This window comes from Pyrenophora tritici-repentis, chromosome 5 (assembly GCF_003171515.1).
Source record: "Pyrenophora tritici-repentis strain M4 chromosome 5, whole genome shotgun sequence".
NCBI classification, from domain to species: domain Eukaryota; kingdom Fungi; phylum Ascomycota; class Dothideomycetes; order Pleosporales; family Pleosporaceae; genus Pyrenophora; species Pyrenophora tritici-repentis.
This window is the reverse complement of record NC_089394.1, coordinates 1,339,251-1,360,180: the sequence shown is the minus strand read 5'-3', so window position 1 is coordinate 1,360,180 and position 20,930 is coordinate 1,339,251. Positions and strand designations below refer to the sequence as shown.

Genomic DNA, 20,930 nt, shown 5'->3' with positions numbered 1-20,930 from the left:
AGGATTTTATCCTAAAACTAATAGTTAAACCGAGAATGCAAACGCCGTTATAGAACAAGTCCTACGCGCGTACACGAACTACAGACAGGATAACTAGGTAAGCTAGTTACCTACCGCCCAGTTTGAAGCCAACAATACCGTATCCGAATCTACTAGGGTGTCCCTAATAATGGCCTGTTATAGCCAGAACCCCCGAATAAAGTTTAAACTACCCTCTAGCATAAAGAGACCTGCGTACTAAGCCTTACAGGCTCGAGAAGTAAATTAGATAATCGAGAAGATGCGCGATGTGACTAAGTTCATCCGCGAAGAAATAACATAGGCACAAGCTATGCAACAAGAATATACCAACCAAAAACGGTTGCCAGCACTAGCGTACGAGGTCGGCGACGAAGTCTGGCTCGACGCCCGCAACATTAGAACACAACGCGCCTTGAAAAAGCTCGACTAGAAGAACCTTGGTCCTTACCGTGTAGTTAAGAAAATCTCCTCTTACGTATAATGACTCGACCTACCCGCTATAATGAAGATTTATCTAGTCTTTTATGTATCCCTCCTCCGACTTGCGGCAGCAAAATTAGATTTCCTGCCTAGCTAGCACGTACTGCCACCTAAGCTAGCATTCGTAGACGGTGAGCTATATTACTTTGTTAAGAGCGTCGAGAACCTCCGCTACAATAAACGACGAAAGCGACACGAGTACCTCGTGAAATAGGTTAGCTATAAAGAACTTTCTTAGGAACCTGCTAAAGAGCTAGAAGAGAACGACGCCGTCGTTCGCTTCTACGAAAAGTTCCTAGAAAAACCAAAACTATTAATATTAACTTAACCTAATATTAGGAATAATACTGCTATTACTCACTCTCTTGAGAGCTCGAGAGTAAGAGGGGGGTACTGTCACGGTAACCACCGTGGTCCCTTTGACACTCCTGCCTCTAACCTATGCGCTCCTGCTCTTAACCCGTACGCTCCTATCGCAACAGCGTAATGTACTATCCTCGACAGTATGCTACTGCCCCGACATCTGTATGACGTCACACAAGCTTCCTTCCGCTATATATCTTTCTCTGGTGGAACTCTCCACTTCTTTTCTTCACGCAACGTCTTGTATTTACACTTGAGTACTGTACGTAGCACACAAATCAAACTTCTTCATAAGTTCTGAGATTACTGCTCGTTGCCTCTCGTGACACTACGATCAATAAAGAACTGTAAAGACTATCTTCTGTCTGTGTTCGACTGCGACGTAGTCTCTCGTGACACGCCGCGTTTACTATAGACTCCGCAACAATCAATTCAATCCGGTCACTCTCCTAGACCCACTTACCTATCTAGGTAGGGCTTAAACTCCTATAGGTAACTACTAGGCTTAAAGCGGTAATCAATCAATCCAATCTGAACCTTCTAGGACCCACTTAATTGATTGTTGCGGACTGTGGTTTACTACTATCGCACGGAGTGGGACAGCTAAGCACACGTACCCTCTCGCACGATCATTTATTCTTAATTTAGGAGCGACGTGCTACATCACAAATAATCTAGATCGGATATACAACTACTACCCGTTATTATTGGGAGACTACATATAGGCTAGTAGTATAAAGATTTAGATACGGGGATACAGGACTATAGACATCACGCTGTAACATTAGTATAGGATAATAAAGCTAGTGCTGCGAGATATAGTAATCTGCCTAGAGATCGTATGCAATCTAGTGTCCTTCTAACTGCTACGGCAGAGAGGAATCTAGTGTAGTAGAGGATTTTCCCACAGGAACGTGTGCTCGATGCAAGTATTAGAGATTAGATTGTTGTGTGTGTGTGTGTGTCGGTGTCTGAGTGATGTCCGATGGGATCCTTCGCGATCCCATATGGTTTCCACTGTCCGAGCGCCCTTCGGGTCCGTTCATTCCCACTTGCTCCACCACATTATATAAACAGTTTATAGGTACTATATTCTAGCTACCTAGTCTAGATGCTATTTATAGTCAAGATAAAGAGAAAGAGAGAGTAGTAGCAGCTATTTAGCTTTGTTTGGCTTAGCGCACGTCCCACATGCTCTTGGCGGCAGGAGTAATAGAAGGAAGGAAGCGACTAGGCTGCCAGCCTAGTCATGTGACCTCGGGCTCAGCCCGTTACAGCCTAGCCAACCGTAGATTGCGCGACAAGGTCCAAGTCTTTCCTTCACATCCCACAATAACAATTTACATCAGTATCAGTACGGCCTCCAAAGCTGCTCTCTTGCAAAAATGGCCGAGTAAGTAGAAACCGGGAAGACGTCATTTCGTAACTCACATGCAATAGGTACTGCGATCGGTGCGACAGGTCTTTCAACACCTACAACGCGATCCAGCAGCATCTCCAAGATTCCTCCAGCCATTGGGAGTGCGATGAATGCGAGTTCGACGGCCATTCTTGGGATGAGTTGCTCGACCACTGTCGCGCCGATGGATGCCGTACTGTTTGCCAAGATTGCGACGATGGCAGAGGAATGCATTGGGACAATGAAGATGGTGGATACCAGAAGCATGTTGACGAGTTCAATGTGTGCACTGATTGCGAGAGGCACTTCAGTTCTCTGTCTCATCTATATCAGGTATGTCGCTTTGATTACCTGGAGAGCGCATGTTCTGAAGATATTTAGCACCGACTGTCGCATCGCAACCGGACATACAGGTGTCTGTGCTGCGAAAAAAAGTTCAAGACCTACGGTGGCATGGTATGTGTTGTCGTTAAGTATCGCGAATCTGCTGCTTATCTTTCCAGATTATCCATCTCGAATGCGGCACCTGCGACAACACTGACTATATCGACCTCAACAAGCTGGCTGCCCAATGCCTTAAGTGGAGCCACTTCATCTACGAAGACTGCCGCGAGGAACTGCTGTATGAGGGAGACACGTTGTATGATGAAGATCCATTCTATTGCCCGACTTGCGATACTCCGTTACCGAAGTTGTCTAGCCTGTTCCAACACGTCGAGTCATCCAAGTGCGAGGAGACATTGGACAGCCCTACTATGAAGCATCTGCGCAACCTTCTGGCCAAAGGACTATAGGGCTAGGGAGGCATGGCGATGATGATCTCGACATATTCCACAGTGATAGAAGGGAGTAGTGGCTGTGAATTTGGGATCTGGCTAGGTCGTAGCTTTGAAGAACCTTAGTAATGTATGGACAATTGCAAAGGGTTCCGAGCTAGAATGATTCAGATATATTGTCAGGTAGATGCAGGTTGAACAGGAAGCATCGTGCGAACGTGTTTGCTGGCCTTGCGACACCAATAGTATACAATACATAAGCGTACACGAGTGTAATAGAATTATCGAAGCCAACTAAAGAAGCATGATGAACAAGGTAGGTCTGCATCATGTCTTGTTGCCAACACATAATTCCATCGTAAGTCCCTTGCTCTGGTCGAGCATGTGCAACGGATTTTGCCCTTTGCAAAGATTTTCCTGAACGCACGTTTCTAGTCAGCCCCACTCAACCATTCACAAAATTTCAGGATAACTCACCCCATAGAAGTATGCCTGATCGTCACACCAAGTATTGGCCGCACACTGAAACGCCATTCCACCAGGCTGGCTGAGCTGCAGTCCTGCCTCAAACCCTACGCAAGCGCTGGTATCCGCATCAGGTTTGCCGTCCACCACGCCCAGACAAGATATTAGGCTGAGATTGTACATGCCGAAACTGCCTGAGCTATATTCAACGTTGACGGACTTTGAAAGATTGCTCTCCTTGCTCATCTTGAATACGGGACCTATAGGATCTACGGTGCTGACGAGATCTACGGGGACGGTTCCCCCAGCAGACAGACAGCCTGTCTCGGCAGATGCACCGGGAATCTCGTAGACATAGAATACCTCATAGGAGCAATAGTTCCTGAGTGTCAATTTGTTCGGAATGCTCTCTGGTATTGGGAAGATATTGAGCTGTTGGGATCCGGTGTCGTAGCTCGGGTTGGGTACGCCAGGGTAAAGGGGTAGTTGGGCTCGCCCAACAGTGCAGCTTTTGGAAGCGGTGACTGCTGCCGCAACTTGTTCGTCGGTCATGCGCTCGACATTGGAGACGATGAGTTGCGTATCCCGTTGGGCCAGTGGCTTGGCGTCCAGCGTAATGAGGCTGCGAGTCGACAAGCCATGTCGATGCATGATACGATTGAGATGGGGCACTGCGGCGACCAAAGTCGACGAGAGAACTAAAGACAACAAGAATAACATTTCAGAAACCTGTATGGGCAGTACTATGGTGCTGAAACTCAAAAATGTGTTGGGGTTTGTGGTACAATGTTCCGTTGCGTGATTTTAAAAGTAACGAGTGCTATGCGCAGACTCCGCAACAATCAATCGGATCGGCATGATTGATTCCTATCTAGGTTAAAGGCTGCCTAATGAAGTAATTCTTTAACCTATATAGGAATCAATCATGTCAATCGATTGATTGTTGCGGAGTCTGGCTATGCGTCACGGCGGCGAATGTGACTCTGAGGGCTTTAACGCATGATTTCGAGGCGATGACTTGTAGATGATACTTTGAGATGAAAAGAAGGGTAACAAGACTGCGACTGAGGTGCTGATGACTGACCGGTGACTGGAGATTGAGTAACCGAAACAGAGTAACAATAATGAGTGACAGTACCGAAGTACAGAGGTTAGTGGTCTTCCAGATACGACTGTCAGTTATCGATTTCTCTCTTAAACGTCCATGGTGCAGACCTTTATTATCATGTGTTACTAATACTTACTCTGGCATGAGGCGTTTATTTTGTTCGGGGAAAGGTAGCTTTAAATGACCTATGCCGTCCTCCCTTTTTCGACACCTCGGATGGAGTCTAGTCACAGCACCAGACACTGATATAGGTATGTGCACAATCTTCAAGGGCGATGATACGGATTTCCAAGCCGGATGCGACATGCGTGCTTGATCTGGTAGCATCCATGCTGTTGATCTGGTCGAGCTGACTGTAGGACTTGAATTCTTGTGAAAGTCCAAACGCGTAGCTTTTTCCGGTACGCTACAACATAATCGTACCTAGCCTGCGATAGATGCCTGTGTGGTGGAGACCCGGATTTGGAGTAGTTTCTTTTCTGGCGATGACGTCATCGATATGACTCCTCTTGCCGCCCTCACCCAACATCGCTACCCAGGTAATAGTCAAGGGAAACTCACACGGAGCCCGTGCTTTCAGCCACACATCTCGGCGGCTGGACTGGCTGATTACTTGTGCATCAGCTGTGGTCCGTCTACTGTGCTCGATACCCATTTCGGCAACGCGTGGGGGCCACACGGGCAACATCTCTCCATACACACATCGCGTATGCGCAACGCCCGGTCGTCCCGTGTCAGCCTTGAGCGCCCCATCCCGTCTGCCTGCTACGAACCAGGGGCAGTGTTCAGTGCCTGTTCCAACACTGGCTAGAACACGTAGTTCACCATTTGGTCCGATAATATGGTTGGCTACTTTGTACCGAAGGAATTGTACACTGAGGCTGAGATCCAGTCAGCCCTTTTCCGGATGCAGGCTGCCGCACATCATGTTCGGATTCACGTGAAGTATGGTATGCCTACAATAGCCTTGTGGCTAGAAGGTCCTTTGCTTATAATGGGTTGCTTTCCGTTGCTTACTACTTTTGCCTTCATTTCCATTTTGGACGACACAGCATATTCTCTCGATATTGAACCGGAAAGATTAACCGTAAAGGCATTCACCGATTGTCTTGTGTTGCGTTGAACGAAGCACGATTTTGATTAATCGGCAAAATGACGTCCGTGGAGCGGCAGCCGCTGTTGAACGAAAAGGCAGCAAGTGTCGACAGGTTGGAGGTGACTGACGGAGAGTTACGACACACAGATACGACTAGAGCACGAAACTCGGGCGGTCCCCTCTGCAACGCTGTATTGTTGCCCCTGCTGGGCGCAATTGCTCTGTACAGCTCATACACTCTGTGTAAGCAATTTATCTCTGGTCGGACGGCATGGCCCATGATGTTACACAAGATTTCACCGTCGTTGAACTACACATGCACACCCGGACAGTCTTGCTGGCCATCGACATACGAATGGAATGCTTTCAACCAAAGCGTTGACGGCCATCTCAAGCTGACAGTCCCTTGGGCCGCGCCATGCTACTCTGATCCGTCCAGCAAGCAATGTCAGGAGGTCGCGAAGAACTACGGAGACGGCGTCTCGCGAACTAAGCAATACGGATCCATGGAGTTTCTCGACTGGGAGAGATGCGGTCGCTCGCAGTGCGCTTTGAACTCGGCCAACACCCCAGAGCCTGTCTCCGGTGCCTGTTCGCTGGGAAGACTCTCCGCATATTACGTCGATGCCAGATCAAGCAACGACATCAGCAAAATTTTGGATTTTGTTCGCAAGCATGGCATTGGAATTTCCATCAAAAATACAGGACACGACTACTTTGGACGATCGACGGCTCCAAACTCCCTGGCAATTTGGACCCACAACCTGAAAGACACCAAGTTCCATAAGAAGTTTCAGCCGAAGGGATGCGACACCCGTTATAAGAATATTGGCGAGATCGGTGCCGGGATACAAGCTCAAGAAGCCTGGGAAGCTTTCGAGCCACATGATATGCTTGTCACTGTAGGAGCTGTGGCTTCGGTCGGTATCGCCGGAGGCTTCGGCCAAGCAGGCGGCCATGGACCGCTGGGACCAAAGTACGGCTTGATGGTCGATCAGGCTGTCGAGTTTGATGTCGTCACCGCTGATGGTGAACAACGCACTATCAACGAATGCAGTGATCCAGACCTTTTCTGGGCGATGCGTGGAGGAGGTGGCGGCAGCTACGCTGTGCTTACATCCTACAAGTTCCAACTTCACCCGGCCGTACCCATCAACGTCTACAGCTTTCAGGCTCATTTCGAAGCGCCGGAAAACATCACTGAGTCGAGCATACACCGCGCCATTCTTACTGGACTTGCTTCGAACCAGTCTCACTTTGGTGAGAACGGCGTTGCCGGGTTCAACTTCGTACTACCAGATCATGTAGTGTTCCTACAGGTCATGCCTTCTACCGACCCCGACGCGATTAAGAACGTCACTGCAAAATTTCACGACCTACTCACCCATCTACCTGGTCTCGAAATCACCGAAAATGAATACCATTCATTCAAGAAGTTCTCACAATGGCACGAGTTCACGGAAAGGCCATCGGTATCCCGTAACGGGCCAGTCGGCCTGGGTTTCAACGGCGCGGGGCGATTCATCCCCAAAGATCTCTTCACTACACCAAACAAGATCGAGCAACTCGTCACTGCCGTCGTCACCGCAATGCAATTTTCCTATAGCAATCACGGAGGAGGTGGTGCCCAGCTCTACGCTACTGGCCCAGATAACAATCCCGACAACGGCAAAACTAGCGTCAACCCTATCTGGAGGGAATCCCTCTGGGAAGTGGTCATGGGCCAGTTCTGGACGACAGCAACATCGCTGGAGATGCGAGCACAGATCCAAAAGACGGTCTCCGCTACAATCGAACCTTTCAAGGCCTTGACACCAGGTGGAGGATGCTATTTGAACGAAGGTGATTGGACTGAGGAGAATTGGAAGGAAACTTTCTTTGGGACACAATATAACAAGTTGCTGGCTATAAAGCAGCGATATGACCCCACGGGTCTGTTCAACTGCTGGAAGTGTGTAGGGTGGACGGGATATGATGAGTAAGTTATCAGACTGTGTCTTCGTGAATGACAACTAACTAGCTATAGCCCGAAGTATTCTTGCTATGCTCAGACACTCGAGGATTTGCAACCTTGAGCGTCAGTCGGTCTTGTTCGATAAATACCTCAGATTGCACCGCAGCGTTGGTCATGGCAGTTTTGCTATTTACTAGGTAGATTTCAATATCAAATCTTGTTGAGAATATCTGGGTTCAGTCCAGGTAGAAGGTGCTTGGGGATCACATGATGTGCTGGTGTGGCAGGCACTGCCCGGTGGGCAATAGCACCCACCACAATAGAGTGAGACCTTGACATATAACACGATAGTCAATACAATACGCTGTAGCCACCCCGCCTTGTCCCTCCTCCCACTCGGTTATCCATAGTAGTCATACTACTAGAGGGACCTTGTTCCAATAAATCTTAGTATTTCGCTTCTCCTTGTCTCAAGTCCTGCCACTTGTACTTCAGATCCTCCATGTTGTTTGTACGCTATCTTCGTCCGATCACTGGGCATTCCAATCTTCTGACGAGTTCATGTGTCACTCTTACAGAAGTGAAGTGCACGCGCGCAATTTCCCAAGCTTAGCACCACATCACAACTGGCGAGGCTGTCGGTAAGTGCTTCACCTGTCGTTTCAAGACTTTTGCGCCTCCTGTGTGTGGCATTATCGCTTTTTGTACTCATTTGTGCGGTTGTCATTCGCGGTCATTCCGTTGTCCGGTGACCGCTCATTCATCATCCACTGACATTTAAAGTGGAGACGGCACAACAATCCCCCGCAGCCGTATGTAGCTTGCGCTCACCTCTGTTTAGAGCTTTCTAGTAACAACAACAGCAAGTTGAACAGCGGCTTTTTCATCTACACTCCTTTTGTGTCCCCCTGCGACACTGAACAGCTTCCAGCCAACTGCACACTCTCTGCAGCAACAGCTCCTGCTAGCTTTTGTAATCATCTACATCGTATGACATAGGATAACAGTCATGCATTACGTCGCAACCATCAGCATTGCGCTTCCATTGCTCACTGTCGGCGCACGCGTCGGACACGATCACGGACACGGCCATGTTCACGCAGAGATGCATCGTCGCGCTCTTGTGACCACCGTCGTCGAGGTCACTGAGACTGTATACACTACTGTCACTGTCGACCCGGTTGGCCAGTCTTCTAGCACGTCGTCTGCTTCCGCTTCGTTGGAAGGTTCCATGACAGTCGAGCTCCCGGACAAGGGCGCTTCAACTGCAGTGTCGACCCCAACCTCTTCGTCTACCGTCTCGCCGGAATCATCCGGCACCAAAGCCTCAACCTACCCCGCCCTCTTCCCTGAGGCTAACTCGGCCATCATTGTCAACTCATGTGTCCATGACATCTACGTTTCTTCCATCGGCGACAGGAGCTGTGGACCGAGCACCAACTGCCAGCTCGTCCCGTCCAACACTACTTACCGAGAGGCTATCCGCGTTTGCGACAAGAGCGGCATCTCACTCAAGGTTTCGAAGACTGAGGACATGACCAAGCCCATGCAGTTCGAGTACACCGTGTGGGATGACAAGAAGACTGTGTCCTACGACATCTCGTACCTGGACTGCATGGTCGAGAAAGACGGACAGAAGGACATGACTGGTTGCGTCGGTTACGAGACTGGTATCCAAGCCAAATCCGGTGACGACTGCCCTACCTACAAGTGCGTCGGAAACGTGGTGTGCGCCAAGGACGCCTATGTCGTCGCTGAGTTTAGTTACCAAGCTGGTGCTCCCGTCGGCGCTTGCAACGTCAACAGCGGTGTCGCTTTCGAGCTGTGTGCTGAGAACAGGGCTTAGAGAAATAGGTATGTATTGTTCTCCATGCATGTGTTTGGTTCAATGTTTTTCTAACAACCTACTACCAGGCTCTGGAGGATACGGATTGTGGAGGATGCTGGGCTTCCGGACGTCTTTTCTTCTTTCCTATGTCTGTTCTGAAAGCGACATGATAGTTGTTGCTGGTTACCAGGTGGATGGGTAGCTGGCTGTGTGCTACAAACATCATGGAGTGCATATGCTCAAGGGGTTGAGACCATCGATGTAGATAGCTAGGTGTTAACCAGGTAGTCTGAATTACGTGCGTACTACACTGAAAATGGCATTGCAGACTTTCAAACCGGCCCACCCCAAGTGTTCCACTGCCCCATTGTCCCCCAATCCGCACCGATGTCATTCCCGTTCCCACTAGGACCAAGTCCCATCCCAAGACCTGGAAAGTCAAGACCCTCGAACCCATCTAAGCCAGCACCTGAGAAGAGATCGAGGCCAAGATCCAGTCCCATTGTATCCCTCGCCGGCGTAACTTCCTCCGCAGGTCTCGAGTCCAATACAGCATCGATAACCTTCGTGAAGATCTTACTAGCCTTCCGGCAAAGATTGTAGTTTGCCTCGCCGTGCCTCGCCCCGGAATTTTCCATATGCGCAGCAGCGTCAAGATGCGAGATGAGTACGCTGAGCATGCGAATGATTTCTGCGCGCGAAACCTCAGCAGGGAACTGTTGGCCAGTAAGATGCTGTTCGCGGAGTGCAGTAGCCAGGACAGATGCAGCGGGTACCCCAAAGAGCAGCATTCCATTCAACATGTCACGATGAACGTCATACAAACGATCACGGATTGTGCCCAAGGTAAGGGTGTTGGAGAGTAGATCAATAGAAACGCGCAGCAGAGCTGTGTTGAGCGTTAGGGGACTGTAGTCTAGCAGCCTCTGGATCATGAACTCATTGTACCAGTGTGTTAGATGGACGATGCATAACATGAGGCAGATTGATGTGGGGATGTTATCTTCCCAGCAGGTTTTCCAGTAGCGCATGTGTTTTGGTAGCGCCTCCCAAGATGTGCGTATGCGCTGGGAGATGTCCCTGTGAATTTGTCAATAGAAGTTCCAAGGACAGAAACAAGGATCAGTGCATACATTAGTTGAGCTTCGGCATTTGCATCTATCTTGATGAGCGAAAATTCAAGTATCTCTTCCCGGAATCGAAGTGATATGTGACGGAGACGCTGCAGTGCATTAGTTTGTGTAAGCGAAGTCGAGCGAGGATCATACAATCCATGAGGCGCGCAGCCACTGCCTTTGTGTGTTCCATCCATCAGAGTCCAAGGCCTGGATAGCAGTCTCAAGGGCGTCTTTGTCGCCAGTAACCACATTATCTGCCAGGTCAAATGGAAGACTGATATCTGTGTATCGTTTGCTGATCCGTATTGGCCGTCCTAGGAATGTAGATATGGATTTGTCTTGATTGTATGCGGCGCAAAAGACTCTTCTGCGAGTATCTGCCAGCCAAGTCGGGGCATGAGCGCATTTCTTTTCTTGGTGAAGACCAAGAGCGTAAACCTGTGTTGACAACTCGTTGACACGCCTCCATGATGGCGGGCCTACATATATAGCAATCAGTTCTAATGTCTTTGACATCCCACAGACCTACTTACCAGTATATCCGCACATCATGATTGTGAACACGTAATTCTCGTAGTACATCCATACCGTGATATCATTGACTGTAGCAAGCATCGTCGTAAGGAAAAGACATGTTGTGCTTGCGCGAAGTAACTCGTCGGTAAAGCGTAGCTTCATGTCCTTCTTGGAGGGGTCATTGAAGAGGTCTGGAGCAAAACCAAATGTGAGCGATCGGCCAGCTGTTGCAAGGAGGAAGCCAATAACTTCAAAGCGTAGGTTCTCACCCGAGCAGAGTATGTGAAAGTCGCGAGCTTCCAATGACTGTGATATCACGAAGGGTCGCGCTGTTGACTCCAAGACCTGCTCTATGAGTTCCGGGCTTGGTGCTTTGCGTCGAAGATCATGCTTGTCAACAATAGCCTCTAGGGCGTTGACGGTGTCAACTTGGATCTGTGCAGGTATTACGCCTGCTTCGTTGGATGCGTTATACCAGAGTATGAGTTCCCGTATTGCATTGTAATGACGGAAGGTGCTTAATACATCGTACGCCATTTGATATCTCATTGACTTGGATATGGTATGCTGATGGGTGAGTTCGCGATCTGATCTCTCTGATGCAACAGACCCTTCTCTTTCGCGAATTTGGCCCGGTTCTTCATCTTGAGGAAGCAGAACGGCATAAGATCCAGGCCCGAGGAAGCCTGGATGGTATACATCGGCTGCGACAGCATCTGCAAGCTTTTCGCCTTCCGTGGAGGGAGGTGGGAATACAGCTCCTGGATCTCGATTTTGCCTCGATGGCCGTCTAAAGAGATCAGGGTTCTCTTCCATCAACAGCGTTCGAGATGTCACATACTTTCTCTTAGGGGCACGGGATTCACCTGCACCTGACTCATCGGTAGTTGGACGCGGTCTAGTCAAAGGCGCGGGATGGTAGAAACAACGCTCTTCGATTCCACGTTGGCGACACCTGTCGCATTTTGGGTGGCCATGATCGCACTTTGTCTTGTTCAGTCTGCATGGCTCGCAAGAGGCTGGCTTGCCGTTGCGTCTACTACTGTTCGCGTCCCTGGTTGGTTGTCAGCGCAGCTCATGCGTGGCTTCGGTGTCAAATATACATTTTGGAGACACGTGACTCATATATGTGAGAACTTTTGGCGGACTACATCTAGCATGCATACCATCATGCGCCCGCAACAGTGTGATTGGCATCTTGCCTTGTACAGTATGCTCTGGAGGGACGCGATGCGGGCGGCCTTACTAAGTGCGTTATCGATAAGTTAACGTGTCTCACCGCCATGCGCACGACCCCACCACGCGCACACGTATCCCAAATACTGCCATCTTTCCAAATGCTATAACTCCACCATTATGGCAGCTATTGATGAAATTTCTGCAGCTTTAGAGTCGCTGCGACTTAGAAAAACAACTGGCTATACTGAGACTGCTAAAAAGTTTAGTGTTAATCGCTCTGTGTTGAGTAGAAGACACCGAGGGTTGCAAGGCACGCGTGCGGAGTATAAGGAAAGATGCAGAAATCTCAACACAACACAAGAAGACGAGCTTATACGCTATATTAATGGGCTTTGTAAGCGAGGACTACCTCCTACAAGGCAAATAATACGGAATTTTGCATCGGAAATCGCTAGAAAGAGCATTAGAAAGAACTAGGTTGACTGATTTCTACAGCGCCATCAGCGCGAGCTTCTTATCCACTACACCACCAATCTCAATCGCAGTCGTAAGCAAGCCGACTCTGCCCTCAATTACACCTTATACTTTAAGCTTCTACGCAAAAAAATTGAGGAGTACAGTATTGACACGCAGCAGATCTTTAATATAGATAAGAAGGGCTTCTTAATCGGTATCCTTTCTAAGAGCAAGCGGGTGTTTACACAGCCAAGATGGCAGTCAAAAGAGAGTCGTACACTACTCCAGGATGGCAATCGTGAGTGGATTACTGTACTACCTTGCATTTGCGCCGACGGTACTGCACTTACTCCATCGCTTATCTACCAGGCCGCCTCTGGAAACATCCAGGACACCTGGCTATAGGATTTCGACCCCGAGAAGCATCGCGCCTTCTTCACCTCATCGCTAAATGGCTGGACGAGCAACGAGATCGGCCTCGCGTGGCTTGAACAGGTGTTCAGTCGGGAGACAAAAGCGAAAGCTCGCTCTGCGCGCCGGCTACTTATTCTATGTCAGCCCTCAGGGGGTGTGTCAACTAGAATGTTCTACTATCGTCACAGCTACGTAACACACTGCTGATCTGGAATGCTCCAGATACTCTACTTCATGTATATAGTCGCTCTCTGCAACTCTCTCAATAAAACAACCTTCTCTCTCATCTCTCCTCCGATCCAACATTCTAGATAGGCATGGCTCTCATATTACAATAAAGTTTATCGAATTTTGCGACGCCAACAAGATACTACTCGCGATCTTTCCGCCGCATGCGACCTATACGCTTCAGCTACTCGATGTAGGGATGTTCAGCCCTCTAGCAGCAGCTTACTCCGCTGCGCTCACTGATCACCTCACTAGATCGCAAGGCATTTGGTCTATCACAAAGCGCGACTTTTTCTCGCTCTTCTCTACCGCCTGGAGCACCTCGTTCACGGCGAAAAACGTACTCGCTGCCTTCAAAGCCACCGGTATCGCGCCGCTCGATCCACAAGTTATACTACAGCGCTTTGCCAGCAAGAAGGACTCACGGCCAAGCTCAAGCGGTAGCGCGAGCTCAGTGCTCAGCGCGTCGGACTGACGAAAGATTGAGCGCCTTCTGCGCGAGGTAGTGGCCGATACATGCTCTAAGGAGAAGAAGAAGCTTAGCCAAACGATACACACGCTCGCTGTACAAAAATCGCTCCTCTAGCACGAGAACGAGCAGCTTAGAGAAGCGCTCTCGCATAAGAAGAAGCGCCGGCAGCGCGGCAAGGCACTACTACTCGAGCCGCCTAAGGAGTATCACGACGGCGCTGTCTTCTACTCGCCGTAGAAAGTACAGCAAGCTCGCGACCGCTAACACTAGAAAGAGCTTAACAAAGCGGCAGTACAACACCAGAAAAGCGAGGCAGTAAAGCTCCGCAAGGAGCAGAAGCTTCTTAAGCAAATTGCACTCGAAGAGAGGCGCCATCTCCGGCTTACGGCGAAGCAGCAGCGCGATAGGCTTAAGGCGGCAGAAGCTGCAGCACGAGAGGAGCAAAAGATAGCTAAGCAAGCCCAGAAACAAATCCAAAATGACGTACAACTATCGCGACGATGGAAACGGCAAAGTATTAAAGCGCAAACTAAAGCTAAGATTAATACTGTCGTTGGTGTTGATAATAGAGCCTCTACAATAGCATCTGCTACTTCAATAGTGACCACCCGCCGCGGCCGCAACGTCAAACTTCCGGCCAAATTTAAGTAGCGCAATGCATCTACCAAGAAATTACGTGTAGAGGGCTTTTATGTGGGGCTCTACAGCCTCAATTTTGTGCTGAAAAATGGCTGCCGAACGTGCGCGTGGCGGAGCCGTGCGCGTGGTGGTGAGACACGTTAGGCGGATGCGCTAACCACAAGGAGCCTGCCACAAATCTACCTCGGTATGCAGTCACTTCATCAGACGCATCATACTCTCATCACCATGCCATCCACTTGTATTGGGCGCTCAATTCTATTTGATGATACAATCTTCTATGAGCGATACAAATTGAACATGTGTCTTACTGGCTAGCTCCAGTGCGGAACGGTCAAAGGATACCCAAAATTACCATCCCCCTAATTCAAACGCTTAATATAGTTAGTGGAAATATAACAAATCAGGCTCGCTTATCTTGGCCTTCCAGAGCGGCAGTCCTTTTCATATCGGCCATCCGAATGCCAAAGGACACAATGAAAGCTGCGCCAGCCAACGCAATAGCCACAACCATGGTGCCTCTGAAACCCTCGATGTACGACTTGAGCACAACTGGTAGGAATCTCGCAGGTACGACTCTTCTAAGCTCTGATGCTCCTGCCCTCAAAACGATCTCAGGATTAAGATCAGGGGCGTTGATACGGAGTTGCTTGGCAAGGATGTTCTGGAAGGCCGTTTGTGCGCCAGCTATGCCGAATGCGCTAGCGGTGGTTTGAAAGACTGTCGCAAACATCAGTAAACTGGACATAGTAATGGCCATAGAAATTCAAAACTTACACAAGAGCGTGGCGGTCGCTAGTGCTACGTCACTTTCCTTAGTCGTAGATTGGAGGAGCATGGTGGGAACCTGGAAGCTTATACCGACCCCAAGACCTGTAAAAATCTGATAGCCGATCCAGATGCCAGTGGACGAGTCAACGTCGAGAGTATAGAGCAGGCCACATCCTGCACACGTCATCGCTCCACCTGCGATCATCCATGGATATGCAAGGCCAGTCTTAGCCAGGGCTTGCCCGACTAGGACTACACAGGCTGTGACGGCGATGATGAATGGCACAGTACGAATGCCACTCTGGGAAACCGAGATGCCCTGGACAGATTAGAAGTAGATAGGAACATAGTAGAACGCTACTAAGAATGAAGCGTTGATACTGACGGGTGGTTAGCAATGGCTTTCATCAATCACACGAACTCGAGACCTACAGCAGCCCGAAGATACAACCAGCGTACATAGTCCTTCTCTTGATGATGATAGTGTTTATCATGGCATTTTCTCTCTGCCACACCTGCACGGCTATAAACAAAGCCAGGCATACAACAAAAGCCACCAGGGTGCCGATTACAGCGCCACTGTTCCAGGCTTTTGAGATACCACCCCATTGCATAGCGAGAACAAAGCAGACACAAGCGCCGACAATCAGAGTCATACCAAGAAGGTCCATTCGACGAAGCATGCCACGCCAGTTAGGACGAGTCTTAGGTGGTTCATTTCCAAAGAAAAACAGAATAAATGCGGCGGCGACACCTCCGACGGGTAGGTTAATGTAGAAACTTGGCTTTGTTAGCAAGTGCACGATGGGCGGATATAAGAACCGAGGATACTCACCACCATCGCCAGGTTACGTTGCTAGTGAAAGCACCACCTATCAGCGGTCCGACGACACTTGCCAAGCCATATGCACCGCCAATTAAGCCGCTGTACTTTGGACGTTCGGAAGGCGTAACCAAGGCAGCGATGATAGTGTATGAGCCTGCGAAAAGGCCTGCAGCTCCAACGCCGCAAATTGCATGCCCAATAATCAGGGCTTTAGATGTTGGAGCAGCACCTAGGGGATATGCGTTAATGTCGTTCCCTAAACAGTGGTGCGAACGCCGGGGGTGAAGGTAACATACCACATATTGTGCTACCCACCTCGAAGAGAAAAATTGACAACAAATAGGTCCATTTCAACGGGAAGAACGTGTAAAGTCGACCCCAGAGAGCTTGAGTCGCAGCGGTAGTGACGAAAAAAGAAGAGCCATACCATCCGATGTCTTGCAGAGAGTGGAACTCATCAGTGATGGCAGGAATAGCCGTGGTTATGATTGTCTAGTGGTTCGGTAAGTAAGCTTATCAGAAGTTTTGATCGGTAAGATGCATACATTGTCCAGAGAAGCCTGTAAGAAACACTGTCAGTATACGGAACCCCCGTTTCGGGATGACGTCACATCTTATAAGGAATATTGCCATCACCAGTCCCATTAGTACAAGCAGGAATCGGGCCTTTGTTAATTTAATAGCAGAGGACTCTTCCTGGACCTCAAACACCTCTGCAGCGGGTCGCAGGTCTCTTTCCGAGTCCACTGCGGTAGCAATGCTTTCCTTCACCGAATCTGACGGGGTAGGGGTCCAATTCTCCATATTGGGGAAGTGATCTGCAAGTCCGAGCAGTACAGAAGTGGGACTGGCAGTAAGACGAAGATCCTGATCTCAGGTTAGAACTCACTGACTTATGGATGGTGGTTTCCATGTCGCAACTATATTGTTGATGTTGATGTTGATTGTGGTTTAACGCCCTATCTGTAACCTCCCATAGGGTATTCGGGCGGGTCCCGCCGTGGTCTTATAGTGTTGTCGCACTTGCCTCGTGGAACCTATTCCTAGGTGTTTTGTATCTAAGGGGAGTGATGTCCTGCCTATATACATGTTCGTGAAAAGGACTCCCGCCATTTGAAGCCGTTTTCCTACAATATTCTAGTATTTCGTGGCTTGCGCCTTTGATCGATGCAGTACAGTAACTGCTTTTTAGAGAGAGAAACGAAAAAGTAACAAGAGGCAATTAGAGATATAATAAAAGGTTTGAGAGAGAGCGTGTGGGTTGTGGCATCTATGCGGCGTTTTGCCGCGAATCCTACACTGAATAATGCCAAGGAATTCAGCGGGTCTTTGTGAAATTCAAAAATAGAAATCACTCGTCATAGAAGGAGTTCGTTACCTTCACGAAGGTCTCGAACTCTTGTGGCTGGTCTATTAATTGCGCGAGGTACGCTAGGCCTTCCTGTCTTGTGCGAGGGGGCACGATGGGGCGTAGAGGCCACTTCTTGAAGTGTGTTGTGGCTCTCTTGCAGAACACTAGGTGTTCTGGCGTCTTGGGCCTGCCGCATAGGCAATTCGAGGTATCCTCGTGGTTGAATTTTCGGTGGTACCATTCAAAGTCGCCATGCGTTGAGCGTATCATAAGGACTTTCGCGAGTATCCTTCGGGTAGCCATAGCGCTGCGGGCGTGCGCCTAGTATCGTATGGCAGCTGCCATTGCGTGTACCATGCTGATAGCCTACTGCTCTTATCCTTCCACCAAGTGTCCCTTGTATGTTCGAGGAGGCGGCGGCCTACTGTTCGTATACCGGATCTTGTGGGGAGGCGGCCATGCCGTATGGCTGGTGCGGGTCTTTGGCCTCGTTGTCAGCCAGCTGGTCGGCGAGTTCGTTTCCAACAATCTTCATGTGTCCCGGCGCCCACCGCGTTTTCACGTTGTAGGCCTCCATAGCTCCATGGATTTGGAGGAACGCCCATTGGGAGGAGGTAGGGGCGGTTCCGCGTATGCCCCATATTACCGAAGTGCTGTCTATGCAAAGTACGATCTCCCTCTGGCTAGGCAGTGAGAGTTGTAGTGCGTGTTTGAGTCCTCTGCACGCGCCTATAGCCTCCGCATCGAAGACGTGGCTAAGGGCATTTAGTGAACCTTGTCCAGTCGCCACGGCGGCCTGGCCCTGGTATATAGCGTACCCGTAAGTGACCACCCTTGTACCGTTGATTTGTTGTTCAGACCCGTCTGAGAAGACAGTGATTGTCTCCTGTCCAAGAGACTCCCACCAGATGGTGAAATTCTGGGCAGCAATGTCCTTTCCTTGCCCTTGCGTTGGATCCTGCCTCGACCCGTCTGAAAAGTGAGGGCTGGCTAGGACGTTTCGGGGTGTGGCGGGTAGCAGTTGTGCTACGCGCTGAACCTTCGATCTTGGTATCCGTCGGTTGCCCGCTGCGCGTCCTCGTATGACTAGTGGCAGTGTAGTTCTATTAGTAAGTGGGTGCTTGTCGTCTATCGTGCGTAGGTGAACCGCAAAGCGGAGCTTAGCCTCCTCCAGCGCCACCTGTGCCGACGGCATCGCAGCTTCTCTTATGTCGCAACTATATCTTCATGGTCGCGGCTTCCTTAGAATCCGCGGCACGAACACACGCATTCTACACCGGCAAAACAATGCACCGAGAATCGAAACGTTTGCCACGACGGCGCGCGCTGTGGGTGAGGCTCTGCCATACATGGGCAGCTTAACGCGTTTGCGTAAAACGTTTTAGCTTAAAACGTTTTAAAACGCTTTAACAGCTTAAACTGTTCACGCGTTTAAGAAAATCCTTAAACGCGTGAACGATTTAAAAACGCTATAAGAGGCTTGGCGCCAAGCACCCCACCTTTGCATCTCAAAAACTCTGCAACCACTCCCCACTAACCTGAAATCTCAACAAATCCATTATCTATAGCATCTATTATCGTTATGTCATCGAATACCTTGTCAGCAAGTGCGATATCAACGCCACCGTCGCGAAGACCCGCAACGCCGCCACACTTTGACGCTGTTATACGAACCGAAACTGTCTGTAACACCAGCAATGCAAAGCGCCAGCGTTTGAAAAAGCAGTATGTGTGCAAACGCTGTCGCTCATGGTTTAGCAGTCACCGAGTAAACTCTATCCACCATGTTCTAGCATATCATACAACGTCAGAGTCTTCTCAGCCCTCGCAAACTTCTTCTTCGTCGTCGCAACCAGCTATCACTTCAGTGTTTAGGACTGTCTCTGATCAGACAATTATCCGCAACGCCTTCAATGAACAAGGGTATCGCGATGCGCTTGTCGGTCTTCTGACTCGACGTCGAATAGCCTTTTCATCAATCGAATGGTCTGAAATGAGGGATCTAGCGCTTGCTTGCAATCCATTTATTGAAGACCAGCTTATCACAAGTCGACGTACAGCCGTACGTCTTATCGCCTCGAATTATCAGCTTTATAAAGGCCATGTAATTAAAGGCAGCTTATCGACGGCTGTGAGTCCTATCCACATATCAACCGATCTCTGGACATCACCGTTCCGTTCATCTCTCCTTGCTGTATGCGCACAGTGGGTCGATCACGAATATAAGCTTCAGAAGGCTCTTTTAGGACTGCCAGAATGTCGTTACAGCCACTCTGGAGAACAGCAAGCGCACTTACTTCTTCAAACCCTCGAGGAATATGGGATACAGTCTAGAGTTGGCTGGCATACGGGTGATAACGCAACATCTAACGATACCTGTTTGGAGCATCTTGAAACCCTCCTTCGAACTAAGCACAACGTAAGCATGGCTTTTAATATAAAAATCGGCCTTCGCTGCTTAAGTTACGCGATGGTGCTAATATTAACAAGGTTAAATTTACTGCTAAAGAGCGCCGTATCCGATGTATCGGTCATATTATCAATTTATCCTTGCAGGCATTCCTGCTTGCATCCTCTAAGGAGGCTCTTACCGCTGCTCTCGACGCCGTAACGGATGTTATGGGGAAGAGCTTCTCGCAGAGTTTTCAAGCGTTCTTACTTCTCGACAGAGAAACCCTAGAGCCCAAGCCCAAGCTGTTCCACAAACCTCACAGAGACAAAGGTTGTCTCGCCGAAGACGCAGCGTTGATAGCCATGGGTCTGTTGATGAGGACTTTTGTGGTATTGAGAACATCTCTACACTACGCAAATTACATCAACTATGTGTCTGGCTGCGCAACTCAAGTATACATGCAGCAGAGTGGGATCGCAAGGTAGGCCTCCGCTTAGGGATTGACAATCAGACTCGGTGGTCTTCATGGTACTCAGTTATGGATCGGGCTATTAAGAAGATGGCTGCAATTAAGGTCTTTATGCACGATAACGAGAAACACCTTAACGAGATCCGTCTTACTTCTGACGACTGGGATATACTACAAAAAGCACATACATTTTTACAACCATTTGCATCAGCAACGCTATACGCGGAGGGAGATAAATCGTCTATCTCTCAATCTCTTTTGATTATGGACTCTCTTTTAGTCCACTATGAGCAGCAAAAGGTAAGCATTAACGTGTTATCCGAACTTTAAGTCTTCGGTTAACAGCTTTATAGATACATTACTCTAAAGATGAAAATGAGGACCTTCGCATGGTTCGATCGATCGAGATGGGCTGGTTCGTACTTGAGAAGTACTACAACATGACTGATCAGGTTCCGGTGTACGCTTCCGCTATTCTTCTAAATCCCGCAAGTAGAGCAGCATATCTCAAGAAGAACTGGCCAGCCGAATGGTACGAACCAGCTATTAACCAGACTCCGCAACAATCAATCGATTGACATGATTGATTCCTATATAGGTTAAAGAATT

General features: G+C 49.1%; 10 protein-coding genes across 10 annotated transcripts; 6 read left to right on the top strand and 4 right to left on the bottom strand.

Moving 5' to 3' along the window:
* Positions 1 to 2,249: 2,249 nt before the first annotated feature.
* On the top strand, positions 2,250 to 3,057 carry PtrM4_104890 (putative zinc finger c2h2-type protein; the record flags this gene model as incomplete). The annotated part of the gene is made up of 4 exons (XM_066107592.1): positions 2,250 to 2,257; positions 2,305 to 2,596; positions 2,645 to 2,719; positions 2,767 to 3,057. The coding sequence occupies 4 exons, from the start codon at positions 2,250 to 2,252 to the stop codon at positions 3,055 to 3,057; spliced, it is 666 nt and encodes a 221-aa protein (XP_065962041.1).
* A 309-nt stretch (positions 3,058 to 3,366) lies between these two features.
* PtrM4_104880 (uncharacterized protein) lies at positions 3,367 to 4,155 on the bottom strand (the record flags this gene model as incomplete). Its single annotated transcript, XM_001936154.1, has 2 exons — positions 3,367 to 3,456; positions 3,517 to 4,155. The coding sequence occupies 2 exons, from the start codon at positions 4,153 to 4,155 to the stop codon at positions 3,367 to 3,369; spliced, it is 729 nt and encodes a 242-aa protein (XP_001936189.1).
* Positions 4,156 to 5,764: 1,609 nt separating this feature from the next.
* Positions 5,765 to 7,783, top strand: PtrM4_104870 (GlcD, FAD/FMN-containing dehydrogenase; the record flags this gene model as incomplete). The annotated part of the gene is made up of 2 exons (XM_066107591.1): positions 5,765 to 7,686; positions 7,735 to 7,783. The coding sequence occupies 2 exons, from the start codon at positions 5,765 to 5,767 to the stop codon at positions 7,781 to 7,783; spliced, it is 1,971 nt and encodes a 656-aa protein (XP_065962040.1).
* A 984-nt stretch (positions 7,784 to 8,767) lies between these two features.
* On the top strand, positions 8,768 to 9,508 carry PtrM4_104860 (uncharacterized protein; the record flags this gene model as incomplete). Its single annotated transcript, XM_001936152.2, has 1 exon — positions 8,768 to 9,508. One exon carries the CDS (start codon positions 8,768 to 8,770, stop codon positions 9,506 to 9,508), a length of 741 nt encoding a protein of 246 aa, XP_001936187.2.
* A 314-nt stretch (positions 9,509 to 9,822) lies between these two features.
* On the bottom strand, positions 9,823 to 11,940 carry PtrM4_104850 (putative fungal specific transcription factor; the record flags this gene model as incomplete). The annotated part of the gene is made up of 4 exons (XM_001936151.1): positions 9,823 to 10,570; positions 10,624 to 10,712; positions 10,759 to 11,087; positions 11,142 to 11,940. The coding sequence occupies 4 exons, from the start codon at positions 11,938 to 11,940 to the stop codon at positions 9,823 to 9,825; spliced, it is 1,965 nt and encodes a 654-aa protein (XP_001936186.1).
* Positions 11,941 to 12,480: 540 nt separating this feature from the next.
* On the top strand, positions 12,481 to 13,164 carry PtrM4_104840 (uncharacterized protein; the record flags this gene model as incomplete). Its single annotated transcript, XM_066107590.1, has 2 exons — positions 12,481 to 12,570; positions 12,799 to 13,164. The coding sequence occupies 2 exons, from the start codon at positions 12,481 to 12,483 to the stop codon at positions 13,162 to 13,164; spliced, it is 456 nt and encodes a 151-aa protein (XP_065962039.1).
* A 436-nt stretch (positions 13,165 to 13,600) lies between these two features.
* Positions 13,601 to 14,524, top strand: PtrM4_104830 (uncharacterized protein; the record flags this gene model as incomplete). The annotated part of the gene is made up of 2 exons (XM_066107589.1): positions 13,601 to 13,841; positions 14,148 to 14,524. 2 exons carry the CDS (start codon positions 13,601 to 13,603, stop codon positions 14,522 to 14,524), a joined length of 618 nt encoding a protein of 205 aa, XP_065962038.1.
* A 391-nt stretch (positions 14,525 to 14,915) lies between these two features.
* Positions 14,916 to 16,913, bottom strand: PtrM4_104820 (ProP, Permease major facilitator superfamily; the record flags this gene model as incomplete). Its single annotated transcript, XM_066107588.1, has 8 exons — positions 14,916 to 15,232; positions 15,290 to 15,602; positions 15,645 to 15,663; positions 15,716 to 16,063; positions 16,119 to 16,338; positions 16,406 to 16,601; positions 16,655 to 16,669; positions 16,746 to 16,913. The coding sequence occupies 8 exons, from the start codon at positions 16,911 to 16,913 to the stop codon at positions 14,916 to 14,918; spliced, it is 1,596 nt and encodes a 531-aa protein (XP_065962037.1).
* Positions 16,914 to 17,881: 968 nt separating this feature from the next.
* Positions 17,882 to 18,655, bottom strand: PtrM4_104810 (uncharacterized protein; the record flags this gene model as incomplete). Its single annotated transcript, XM_066107587.1, has 1 exon — positions 17,882 to 18,655. One exon carries the CDS (start codon positions 18,653 to 18,655, stop codon positions 17,882 to 17,884), a length of 774 nt encoding a protein of 257 aa, XP_065962036.1.
* Positions 18,656 to 19,042: 387 nt separating this feature from the next.
* PtrM4_104800 (uncharacterized protein) lies at positions 19,043 to 20,899 on the top strand (the record flags this gene model as incomplete). Its single annotated transcript, XM_066107586.1, has 5 exons — positions 19,043 to 19,185; positions 19,222 to 19,879; positions 19,951 to 20,304; positions 20,364 to 20,621; positions 20,675 to 20,899. 5 exons carry the CDS (start codon positions 19,043 to 19,045, stop codon positions 20,897 to 20,899), a joined length of 1,638 nt encoding a protein of 545 aa, XP_065962035.1.
* Positions 20,900 to 20,930: the final 31 nt, after the last annotated feature.